The sequence below is a fragment of the Protopterus annectens genome, chromosome 4.part0 (genome assembly GCF_019279795.1).
Source record: "Protopterus annectens isolate FY-2018-M chromosome 4.part0, PAN1.0, whole genome shotgun sequence".
NCBI lineage: Eukaryota > Metazoa > Chordata > Ceratodontiformes > Protopteridae > Protopterus > Protopterus annectens.
The window spans coordinates 578,817,415-578,830,836 of record NC_056733.1 but is presented as its reverse complement, the minus strand read 5'-3'; the positions used below and the strand labels follow the sequence as shown (position 1 = coordinate 578,830,836).

Sequence of the window (13,422 nt, the reverse complement as noted above, 5' to 3'; positions counted from 1 at the left end):
TCCATTTTGTTAATGATACTGATCCTGATATCTCCTTCTAGGAGACTTGCTAAGGTAATGGGGGACAGTGTGTTTGAAGGTAAATAATGTGGCAGAAAACAATGGAAATTTTTTGGTTTCCCTGTCTATAAATTCTATCTATGAAATGGGAGGATGGTCAAATGGCAAGAAAGAAGGACAATATTTAATCATTAATCCTCTCTCTTTCTCAGGGTCCATATGATTTATGACAAAGATGCACCCACCAGTAAGAAACAAGTATGTACCTCTCCAAGTACAAGTATCATATGCCCCCACTGCAAATGATAAAATACCTCCTGCAATATCCTACTCTGATGGGGACACAAGGATTTAGCCGCTTTGTCTGTGCAGTACTGTGAAGCTAGCATCAGATTAAAATCTGAACAAAGCACAATTTTTCCGTGTTTTATCATGACTTGGAACTCTACACATGTCAATTCCACTGACAAATGCAGATCCCATGCACCTGCAAAAGGTAGCCTAATACCACTTTTGTTTGAAAGCATGTGTGCTACTAAGTATGGAAAAATACAGGCTTTAATAATAGCCATCTTCCATCTTTGGATTCTTACAAGAAATATGCCATAAGAAAAGCTATTCAAAATGTGCTTATACCTTTATTGCACCATTTTCTGGCAAATAGGTTTACTGGAGACTGTTCTCTTCAGTCCTGTTTAGCTCATCCATTACTTACTTGGTATATCTTCTAGGTTTATTGGACCACAAAACATTGCAATTAATAACTTCATTTATCCACCAGGCCAGCATTCATATTCATACTTTCTGACTTACCGTACAAGGTTTTTGCCTTCATATCTGTTCTCTCCCTTTTTCCATTGTTTTCCTCTTCCTTCACATTTCAAACACAACATAGCAAAGTAACAGTGAAGGTAACATTGTCCTGTCATATTCCCCATTCCTGTTTAGCCATGGACTTCTTTCTCTGATGTGGTCACCAGTGGTAATCCTGAGCAGTTCCTCACTGGATCTTCTGCTGCTGCACTTATTCTCTGCTAGACTCCTGGGCCACCTTGGGTTCCATTTTATATTGCTGTTATTCCTTTACCACATCAGCAGCCATCTTTGTCCCTGTCTTTCATTCTTCTATCAGTTCCCAGTTAGCTGCAGATTTATTCTTTGCACTCCTGGAATCACGTATTGCTTGCCATCCCTTCACTCTGCCTTCCTCCTCCCACAATTCTTCTCCCTCACAAAAGTCCATGGACAAGTTACTATTCTGATCTGTACTCATCCTATCTTCCCCTTTAGTTGCCTGGTTGGGAAAATAAGAGTCTTTACTACCTCTGCACCTGCTTATCAAGGTGTCCATGCTTTCTACCCTGCAGACAGCTACCCCTGCATTTCCTGGGCTTGGCTTCTAGTACATAGTCTTCAAACTGCTACACTGATAACCGGAATACTGTGATGCATCTTGTCTCCCTCCACATAACAGCCAGTTTATTGGCAAGTGGCAGTAATGCCATTGTAAGCTTCAGTCTCCACAGTACTACTTTGTAATCTTGCATGCTCCTGTACATTGTAAGGAAGATATCTTACACAAATTGGAATTTCTGCCTCACAAAATGAGCTGTCCTATCTCTTTTTCTATCAACAACATTTTTACTAAGTGATGCCATACCAGGCATGAAGACATGTCTTGGCCACCATCCCAGATACTCCCCCCCCCCAACACTTTATGTGCTGTATCTAGCACAAGAAATGGAGAAATGAGGGATAATGATGATGACGATCTAGCATGACATTTAGATTTCGATGTACTAGGGATGCTAAGCTATACCTGAAGTCGTCTCAATGAATCTAGGCAGTTGACATTGTTGGTAGTTTCATGATCCTCATGCTCTGATTAGCTCATTCACAGAACTGATTTAATCTTTCACAGTTTTGTGGCTCTGCTTTCAGTTTTTGATTGGAGGCACTGGAATCCACCTTTAACCATGTTATACCATCTTGGTTTTTAAGTTCAGCCATGTTCCTTAGGGAAAAACTACTCCCTCTGTCAGTCTGGTTACTTCAGACTGCTAAATATACTCAGCACACTGACTTTTTTATCTTCCAAGTTTTCTTTTTCTTAATTAAAAATGGTCTTTCATACATAATCCATTTGATTTTGATTTCTAACTGCTATAATGGGGGGACTGTTAAATATTGCAAAAATAATTCTTACTGCATCTGGGATTCAAACTAGTAAACACCAGTGGCCATCCTTTTTGGGGTCCACAAGCCTTCCCCCATATATACCATTGACTTAGAGTTCCAATGTAGGATCACAACAGACTGTATTATTTATTAATAACTGCCTAGTATACAAAACCTGATCCAGCATTAATAATGGAAATTCTTCTTCTTGAAGTAGTGTTTCTAAGAAACTATGTAACCTGACAATGGGAGGGTGGGATCAGGGGGATGGTTGAGGTATACAGCCTTTCAGTCTTGCAATGAAATCATTTTAAAGTGAATAAGCATTGAAAGGGTTATGTAAAACTTTTTCTTCATTAAAAATAAAGTCCATACAGACCTAGATGCATGCTTTAAAGTAAAACAGTAAAATGGTGGTATGTGTAATGGTATCCCAAGTCTCCTATTAAGCTCTTCATACAGAAAAGCTTTTAAAATACAACTTCTGTACACTGCATTTTATCATGGTCACAATGTCTGTTTCACAGATGTTCAACTGTCCATTTGTAAGTTGTACTATACTTCAACTATGTGTAGTTTTAATACACAAGGACAGTGAAATGAAAGGTAATTGGGTGAGATTGTGGCAGAAGCAGTCAGCTGGCATACAGCCCCAGAATGTAGTAACAAGAACACTAGACTGAAGTACACAAGAATTAATTAATGTCAAAGGAAGGCAGTGGGAAGTGAGCATTATTAAACAAAACAACGAGGGAACTAATGCAATATTCAGTCAGCGTCAAATGTTAAGACAAATATTTTCCCACTTTTTGTTGCAAAAAAGGTACACCCCCCCCAATATGTAAATATGTTTTCAGAAAAAGTTGCTGATTTTTTTGGGTGGAGGTGAATTTGAACTGCAACCCTCTTAGTGAGGCAAGCAACAAGAATGTCTTTGGACATTTTCATTCCAAACAGGCACTCAAAGCCACTGTGACCAGCAATGGTCAAGTACTTTACCATAATGTGCTTCATTTCATCCATCCATTCACAACTCCTTTTCCCTATTTTTGCACATGGGATCAGGGGTGTCACTTCAACAGTGTTGTGATAGTCATCTAGACCCAGTGTTCACAGTGCTGGGTGGCTAGCCTGTCATGGGCATAACAGATGGCAGAACATAAAGGGTAACACTTGAGATGTAAGAACATTAAATGCAAAAACAGCTTGTAATATCCCTCATCTTTTAATTGTACATAAAATTTCTGACTTGTTTGATTACATTCTAGAACCATCAGATACAATTACTTCCTTTAAAACTCTATGCTTTTGTTAAAAACAAACAATTCTGTTAACCACTTAAGCTTATTGGACATGCAGTTTTCAAGGGTGACCCACAAGCAATGTGTGGTTAAGTGACTTTTTTTCAGTCACAGAGTAGGCAAATGTAGGCTGTGGGAATCCCACTCAAGACTAGTGTACTGTCTGGATCTAGCAGCACAGTCTTAAACCTGCACCAAAGTGAAGACTATGAAACATACATTACTATATTCCAGATGTAAACAATACAAGACATAGTCAGATTTGAAAAAAAATAGTAAGTTAACAATACTTAAATGACTTTGCCTTGCAGAGGAGACTGGTGTTGCAATATTGGAACCAACGTCCTGTAGAACACACTGTATCTGTAAAACACAAACAAAATTACTTTATGCAGAAAGTTCAATTGCAGTATTTACAGCAGTTATGTAAAAAAAGGGATGATTACATCATGGACTGATTTTTCAAGGATACCTTGAAGAATGTATTTATTTGTATAGTATGAAACTTTAGCAGTGCCTCTCACTTTTATCAAATTATGTAGTTAAAATTAAACTATTTTAATAAATGGCAAGTGTGTACGGAAAAATCTGAATGTCAGCTGGATAATGCAATACGATCCATACTGTATAGGCTTCAGCATACTTGAAGTGAACAGCCATTCTGTTCTTTAGAAAACTTCTGTTCTATACCTTGTACTTGAACCATTACTGTAAAAATAACCAAAGGAATGCGGCTATGGCACACAGTCACAAAAGACAACACATTAGGAAATAAAAACTTTTAATAACAAATAAACACAAGAGCTTTCGTCCTGCTGCAATGCAGAACTTCTTCAAAGTGAAATCACTATTAAAAGTTTTTATTTCCTTATGTGTTGCCTTTTGTGACTGTGTGCACTAGCCGCATTCCTTTGGTTACTGGTACTGTTTACTGCGGTTATTTTTTCTGGTTTACATTACTGTAAAAACTTTGCCTTGTATCCACCAGGAACAAAGTATTACACAGCTCTATTGAGAAAAAATGTTTTCAAAGACAACAAATGCATGCCACCTTCTGTTAGTGCAGTTCAATCAACAGCCACAGTGGCGCACCTGGAATTGTTTTTTTATGTCTTCCACTGTTCTTATTCTATACTTTGCATTCGAAGATTACTGCAACACGTGACTTCTGGGACATCAATACAGAAATCAGGGACGATCAGGAATTCCTTTATAATATTAGCATTATTAATTTGAGACAATGACAGAATAAGAGAATGTGAATTAATATACATTTTCTGAACTAAAATAAGTCTATAAATCTAATTTCTATAAAGTGCAATTCACCACCTTTTCTCCACCAGTCACTAGTTTTATGAGGGATTAAGAGGGACAGACCTAAAAGTTGAGTCAAAATCAGGGACATCAATAAAAAATCAGATCACAAAACATCACATCTACATATTTAGTCAGGAAATATTTTAAGACAGCTACAATGCACATTTTCTCATAATCTCCCAACAGTTCCATACTAACATAATTAGGATGCGACACAAAATCCAAACTGTCTAACTCCAGGCAGACTTCCACACTATTAGCTGTTAATCTGGCTGGCATACGGAAGGTAATACACAAGAATTTGCTTGATTTCCAAAAAAAAGTACAGTTGTATAAGCTGCACTTTCCCATAACAATACATGTTTGAATTCCTCATTGCTGCAGTAGCCCTTGGGCTATACAGGCTGTTTTCTGCTTAGGAAACAACTGGCCAGATTTGAGAAGCACTGGCTCCCCCCATACCTTCACTCTGCTGATTGGCTAATCCCTAAGGAGGGAAATAAGCAGTCAGAATGAAATTGTCTTCAAGACTTTCTTGTCCATACTCTGAGAGAACAGTCTAACAATCCTGAAATAACCAATCAATAACAATGAAACATATAAAACTCAACTTTATATCTCAACTACAATTACATGCAAGAGTATGGGAATGGAGGGTAGGCACAACTACTACAAAAGTGAAGAATTCAAACATCTACTGTTATGGGTAAATGCAACTTACACAACTGTACTATGTCCATCATCCATACTGCCACAGTAGTGGCACTTAGGCTATATGAGTTGAATATCAAAGCCTCTCCATCCTGGCAGGAGGAAATATATGGATCAAGGAGCCCCTGGAGAATGGTCCTAGCAAAGTTTGACCTGGATACAGAAAGGGACACCAGTTTGTAATGCCTAGTAAAACTATGTACACAGGACCATGTAGCTACCTCTAGAATGCTTCTAGAGTCTACCCTTTTCCAGTATGCCACTGAAGTAAGCCTCTAGTGGAATGGGTCTTGCTACTGCTAGGAACAGATATGATCAGCTTTCCAAAAGGGCTTAATTCTGTCAAGGTAGCACTCAAGTTGCTAATGCATGTCCAGAGTATGCAGAATCTGTTCTCCCTGTTTTTTAGGTTCTATATAGAAAACTGGTAAGTTTATGTCCTTATTCAAAGTAAACTCTGAAACCAGTGTGGCATAAATGAGGGGGTGTGTTCTTAAACAGACCCTATCCCTATGGAAATCAACTAGGGTTCACCCTGCATGAGAACTTGCAACTCAGAAACTCTTCTTGCAGATGTCACTGCAATGATGAGTAGTTTTCCAAATCGGGAACCTTTAACTAGCATGATTGGCAGGTTCAAAAGGTGACATTTTCAGTTTCTTCAGTGCATAGTTGAGACCCTAAGGAGGAGCAATCTGTTTATGGGGAGGTCTTGGGTGCAAAACTTCTTTCAGGAATGGTTTCACTGCAAACAGAGAAGATGGCTACTGGGGCACATTAAACTCCCCCTGTCTTGTGTGAGTATATACAGTCTGTAAGGAAGCTTGTAGTAACTGCCCTTGGTCAATTCTATAAGAAGGGAAAATCACAGTAGCCTATGTCAGAAGGATGGTCACCACATTTATTTGTGGAGGTATCCTTTTGAATCTTTAGAATTGCCCTGGATATCAGTGAAAAGTATGGAAATGCATAAAGGAACATTTCCTTCCAAGGGAATGAAAACACATATATCTTCCAGACTTGCTTGCAAGGAGTCCTAGAACAAAACTTGTTTAATTGTCTGTTTTGTAAGGAGGCAAACAGATCTATTTAAGGTGTTCCCACAAATAGCTCAACTCCTGGAAGCCCTCCCTCATTCAATTTCCATTTGTTAGGATCTTTCCTGGTCCTTCTCAGTTTTTCTGCCACTAAGTTTTGCTCTGACAGAATGTAAGATGCTTGGAAGGGTTAAGGAATGCTGATAAGCCAACTCCCAAGCTATCACTGCCAGCCTGCATAGGGGACAACCTTGTATCTCCATGCTTGTTTATATACCACATAACTGTGGTATTGTTTGTAATCACTTGAACAGGTCCCGGGGACCAAAGGTAATGGAGAGGCTGCAAGGCATGGATCACATCTATCATCTCTTTTAAGTTGATGTGCTTTGATCTGTCTGAAGGATTCCACAGGCCTTGCACTTTTACTCCTTGGGAAACTGCTTTCATACCTCTCAGCTGTCCAGATTTTTGCTTCATATTTTTAATCTGTTCCTCATAAAATTTATGATTTTCTGGAATATCATGGAGAACTGAAGTCTATAGATAATTACATACATTTGAATTTCAGACTTCATATCATTTAGAAAATACATTCTAATGCAAATTCTGTTATTCAAGCAACTTTTTAAGTTTATAAGAGCAATATTTAAAATTTGTCACTATTTTTGGGCCTTTGTTCCAGATTTCTTGTGCTAAGAAGTTGAGAGATATGACTGTTTCCCAAGCAAAATCTGACACTTCTGTTGTGACAAATTGGTTTGGGGTCTGAGGAAAGAAAGGGAGACCAGAGTTCAGTTGAATATATTGTCCCTATCAATACAATTCCATTTTTCTAAAGCCCATAACTGAAATTCAGTATACTAGAGAATGCAAGTGCTTGGCCCATGTGTTTTTTTTAGAATCCACTGTACCTTTCTCATGTGTAATCTAGCAAGAGGTATTATGAGAATCATAGAGGCCATGAACCCAATGACCTGGAGGAATTCTCTTACAGAATCTGAGACCGATTGGAGAAGTTCAGGAAAACTGCCAGACAAGATCCACATTATTTTCTGTCAAAAAGGCCTTTTGAAAAGAGCAATCTATAAGGCAACCGAGAAACACAGTCCTGCGAGACAGAGTCAAGGAAGATTTTGCAATAATTATCTGAAAGCCCAGACTGTCAAAAGACACACAACTCACATTTATGACTCTTGACATCTAAAAAAGAAAATATGCAAATGCCACTCATTCTGCAATAAACTATGACTGAGGCGAAACATTTTGTGAATACCTTTGGAGCTATAAATAAACCAAAGTGTAATGCAGAGAACTGAAAATGTGACCCTGCAACAGAGAACCTTATAAATTTCCTGAAGTCTATGACGATGGAATAGAGTAGTCAGAACCTTTTAGGTCAAGAGTTACCAAGTAACTCGTGTGAAATGAGAGGTAACAGGTTCTGAAGAGTCAAAATTTTGAACTTTGGAATTTTCACATACAGATTTAGAAATGAAAGATTTAGTACTGGTCTTCAATAGGCTTTTTTCTTTGGTATGACAAACATAGTAGAAGTCCTTTCTCCTTAGAATCAAAGGCTCTGGTTCTGGGACTCCCTGGATATGTAAAGACTGAAAAAGCTGAGGGAAAAATTCTGTTTGGTTTGGAGGGTGGGGAGGTATTCCCCCACTTTTAACACCCAGGAGTCTGACACATTCTTTTACAAAGGGGAAAGTTAAGGGTCAGTTTTTGGGACAGATCTGTAGACAGATACTGGCCAAGGGAGAGAGAAAAGGGTAAGAAATGCTGGCACGGTCATTCTGTACTGTTAGGATTTCCATTTTTTCTGAAAAGTCTCTGTTTTACGGTTATTACTGACCGGCCATCTCTCTTTTTTTTTTGTATTTTGTTTGGCAGAAAAAGATTGGTTTTATTTATTTGGATTTTTGTGCAAGTTGGAGGTATATAAGCTTTATATTGGGGTACCTGAAATATCATAGAAACTCCCTGAATTAATTTTCCTCTTTCATCATATTGTTTGAGAATAGAAAAAGGTTGGCTCAAAAAAAAAAAGAAAGAAAGAAAAGAAAAAAACTTTCTTCTCTTGGGAGAGTGGTAGACAATTCCCTCAGACTGTCTAAATGACATAGCATAAACTTCCACATATATGCCTTGTAATTCAAAATTCTGAAGACTAAAGTGGGAAGAAGAAAACATTCTCTTACCTACATGGGCTAACATTTTACTTTCCATATCAGCAGGTGAAGGGTTGGTATTGGGTACCTGCCTGTTTGAGACACAGCTGAAATAACAGCAGGGTCTGCCACAAGGTGAAGGAACAGAAAATTATTAACCTGGGGTTCCTCATACAGCTCATCTGCTTTTTAGGGACTGATAACCGGGTAGCCAGATGAGTACAAGCAGCATTCAACACATCCTCCAAGGCTGACAGCATAGGAGGGATGGAGGAGTAATGAGGAATATCCCATTGCATCTTTTCATATCTCCTCAGTATAGGGGAAACAATGACTTGTTCCTTTAAAATTACCTCACTCACCCTGGCAATGGTGCGATTAAAAGAAACTTCCTCCACAGAAGGATAATTAAAATTGTCCTCACAATCACAGATTTGGGTTTGGGAATCTGCAATAGAAGAAGAAACCCTATCTCTGTCAAAATTAGATTCTTCACTCCCAATTTCCTCACGAATAACTTTATAGGGATTGGCCATCTGTAATGATTTCTGCATACCATGATTTACTGCATGTAATGCCTGTCTAGTCAAGGTAAGAAACTCATTAACTTCATCAGAACAACAACCTTAATAGGAGTTCCAGCAGAAGAGGACTGACTTAAAGGAGGGATATCTGGTAGTCTAATGGTCACTTGCCATGATTACCCTGAGTAGAATCTCCAGGAGTGTCTCTCAGACCGAGAGAATATGCTTGCCCCACTCCCATATTGGACACTGGAACAGCTGCAGAGGATGTGGCTGACTTCCAGTTCATGCTGGCCAAAAGGACTACAACAGAGGAAACTGTAGAAATGAGTGAGTGCCTGGAGGAATAACCAATGACCACTGCAGATTCACCCACTATTGGCGGAGGCATTGACTGAGACTGCAACAACAGTGAAGACTCCTTAGTAAGTAATTTTTTCTAAGTACTGCAGGAGAAGAGACAGCTGAACTGAGCTATCCATGCTGTAACTAAGAATCACCAAAAATGCCAAGCAAAGCTGGAGCAAGTCGGTCAGAAGGCAAGTTATCACAGAGTGTTCACAAACAGTGCACTTACAAGCATACCTCTCAATGTTCCCCAATTTTGACTCAAATTTTAGTTGTGTCTCTTAATCCCTCCTAAAACTGGTAACTTTTGGAGAAACGGTTGAGTTACACTTAATAAATAATGAGTTATAAACTTTTTTATTTCAGAAAATGTATATTATCTCTTATTCTGTCAACATCTCAGGTTAACAGTACTAATATTTTAAAAAAGTGTCCCTGATTATTTCTGGATTTGTCCTTAATTCTGTTGAGATTAGTCCTTATTCGTTTAGGAGCTGTGCTTACACTCACCACACTTTCCACAAGTGCCTTAGGTTATAAAAAGTAAAAAAAAAACAGAATTCCCATCAGTACTGTTGAAACACTTGTATGTATGCTTGTACACGCGTGCACACACACCTACACACACACACACACACACACACACACACACACACTGAATAAAAATGGCAGGTTTAAAAAAAAAATCAAAATGGCAGGTAGATTGCAATGAGCAGAAACATTATACTGGCACATAAATAACTGCCCATTCCTCTGCAAGCCTTTCTGTACCACAAAGTTTACACAAGCAGTACACAGTTTTTGACAAACTTAGCCCCAAATACCTTAATAAACACTCTAGGCTAAAAATAGTGGTCCCTGACAGGAAACTTCTGAAAGAATACTGGGTTTCTAAAAGGGGAAATACTGTTTTTAGTATAAAAAAAAAATTAGACGCTAATGGAGATGTCTTTGCCAGAAACAAAGCTCTTAGACTTCTCAGGAGCAGCAATTGACTAAGTGATGCTTCTTCTCCTGACAGCAAGAAAGTAGTGAAGTAAGAAGATTTCTCTACTTGGGAATAAGCCAATCAGTAGTCCAAGTGAAGGAGTGAAGGGAAGAAAGAAGTACTTAACCTAGCGTTCCATCTGCCTGGTTGCCTCTCATTTGCTCTTCAACCTATGGGTATCGGATCCAACTCAGCTGCATACTAAAGTTGTAGGCTCCAAAATCTGAGCTCCTCCCCTACCCATGATGCTCCTCTCCTCCAAATCCCTCAAATCGAGTTTGCTGCAGCATATTATATCACATAATCATGACACAAATAAAGAGGAAAAAATTACGTAGAAATAAAGGACTCAGCCAAGAGGGGATACTTCAGGAGCTCAAAGAAAAACAGAAGTATCTGTAAAAAAAATTTCTGTTAAGTCCTTCAAAAGGCAGGGGGATGGAGGGAGAGAAAGTTGAAGAGCAAATGAGAGGCAACAACACAGATGGACTGTTATGGTAAGTACATAACTTCTTTATCTGATGTTGTTACCTTCATTTGCTCTTCAACCTATGGGCCATAGTCCACAGCTACAGAAAGAACTTGGGAGGCTCTCAAGGAAGGATATTCTGGAGCACAGTAGAATCAAAGGAAGCCCCTGTTCCTAGAAAGAATGTCCAGTTTGTAATGGGAAATAAAGGTATGATGATTTGACCAAGTTTCAGCTGTACAAATTCCATCAATGGGAAATTTCGACCAGAAGGCTGAAGAAGTAGAAACAGATCTAATAGAATGGGCCTTAATGTGGTAAGGTACGGGAATGTCCTTAGAGGAATAAGCAAGTTTGATACAACTAGTTATCCAATGAAATAGGATAACCTTGGAAACTGGTTTACCTAACCTGGACTTGGAAAAGGATAAAGAGTTGGTCAGATTCCCTAAGGGTTTTGGTTCTATCTAAATAGAAAAGGAGTTGTTTATGCACATCCAACATGAAGCCGGTACACTCCCTTGTTTTGAAAATCTGGGAAGAAAACAGGAAGATTGATGACTTGGTTTAAGTTAGCCTCAGAAGCGACCATGGGCAAAAAGGAAGGATTAGTATGCAAAGTAACTGTGTCCTTCTGAAAAATCAGATGGAGACATGCAAGACAAAGCCTGTAACTCAGATATTCTCTTGGATGAAGTAAAAGCCACCAAGAAAACAGTTTTCCAAGTCAGAAACCTAAGTCTAACTTAGCTGAAGGTTTGAAGTGGGGTGAAACTAAAGCCTGTAAAACCAAGGTGAGGTCCCAGGGAAGTCCTGGATATTTAACAGTTGAATATAGGAGAAAAGTGCCTTTCAATAAGGGTTCCTATTAGATGTTCAACAGCTTAGGTTGTCAAATGCCCAATTATTGACACCTAAGCATTGAAAGTTTAAAATTGCGAACAACCACTTATGAGAATTCTTTCTGGAAAGAATTCACTTGGCCGTTATCGGGGATTTGCCCTTTTACCAATGTAGAGCAATCTTGGAGTTGGTATATTTAGCTGGGGGGGCACAGCCCCCCACATCAGGGGTACTGTGTTTGGGTTCAGAAGTTTATTTTATTTCACAATGGTCTAGCGAATTCTTTCCACAAGAAAGAATGGCCGTTCGTGATTTTAAGGTTTTGATGCTTAGGTGTCGATATTTAGACATTTGACAATCTAGGCTGTCGAACATGTAATATAGACTCTTCAAAAGGGTCTTGCACAATTTAGATGATACTAGAGAGAGAGAGAGAGAGAATTCTCCCCTATGGGAAAACAGGAAATGGCTGGCAGTTGCACTTCACCACTGGCAAACTTGCCCCTTTACTAAAAAGATATGCCAAGAAGTCCAACACAGCTGAAATAGGAGCAGAAAAAGGATCTAAATTGTTCTGATGAGACCGGATGGAGAACCTCTTCCACTTACTGCTGTATAGCATTCTAGTAGACGGTTTGTGTGCCACAATCAAAATTTTTTTGATTGGGGAAGAAAGCCATCATTGGAAGTGGAGAAACCAAGTGGTTAGTTTCAGGTTTGGAAGATCAAGATGGGAGTGTTCAAAAGGATGGGACAAGAGGTCTGGAGAGGCATCCAGAGTCCAAGGTGGAAAAACTAGGTGAGGACAAATGTAGTGGAACCACACTTGGCGTAGCCAAAAGGGGGCAATGAGGATGACTTGGCACTTCAACCTCTGTGGTTTCTGCAGAAATTTGGGAATGAGTGGAAGAGGAGGATAGGCAGAGAGTAGATCGGGTGCCAAGCATTGACTACAGCATCTCTCTGTACTGTCCCTGAGTAGGGATCAGGGCAAAAAAAATTGCTGCACTTGGTACTGGAGGAAAATGTGAAAAGGTCACAGCAAGGTTGACCCCATCTCTGGATGATCATACTTGCCACTTAAGGAAAGAGACACCACTCGTGAGGCATCAGAATGGCCCTGCTGAGCCTGTCTGCCAGGATGTTCGATTTCCCTGGAAGGTGCATTACTATGAAAACATGGTTGGAAGAGATCACCCACTGCCACTACCTCATGGCCTCTTGATGCAAGGGATAAGACCTAGTTCCTCCTTGCATGTTGATGTATCAGACCACTGATATGCTGTCTGCCTAAACAGCAACAGTTCCCATAGGGAGACAGGAATGAAGGGCTTGCAGTACCAGAAGCACTGCTCTCATCTCCAGAACATTTATATGCAAATTGATCTCTAGGGAGGACCACCTGCCTTGGACCATCTGGCCCAGGTATGTCCCTCTCCACCTGAGTTGGGACACATCTGTGGTCACAGTGGCTGAGGGGGGAGGAAGGATGAATGGGTGGCCCTGGACAAGATCATTGGATTGAATCC

At 39.5% G+C, this 13,422-nt stretch overlaps 1 protein-coding gene across 1 annotated transcript in view; it reads right to left on the bottom strand.

The window, feature by feature from the left end:
• Positions 1-13,422, bottom strand: part of MMAB (metabolism of cobalamin associated B) — a 379,881-nt gene that overhangs the window by 199,010 nt on the left and 167,449 nt on the right. Inside the window, exon 5 of the mRNA XM_044068508.1 lies at positions 3,770-3,842. Within this exon, the coding sequence (XP_043924443.1) occupies positions 3,770-3,842 (73 nt within the window). The remainder of the gene's footprint in view (positions 1-3,769; positions 3,843-13,422) is intronic.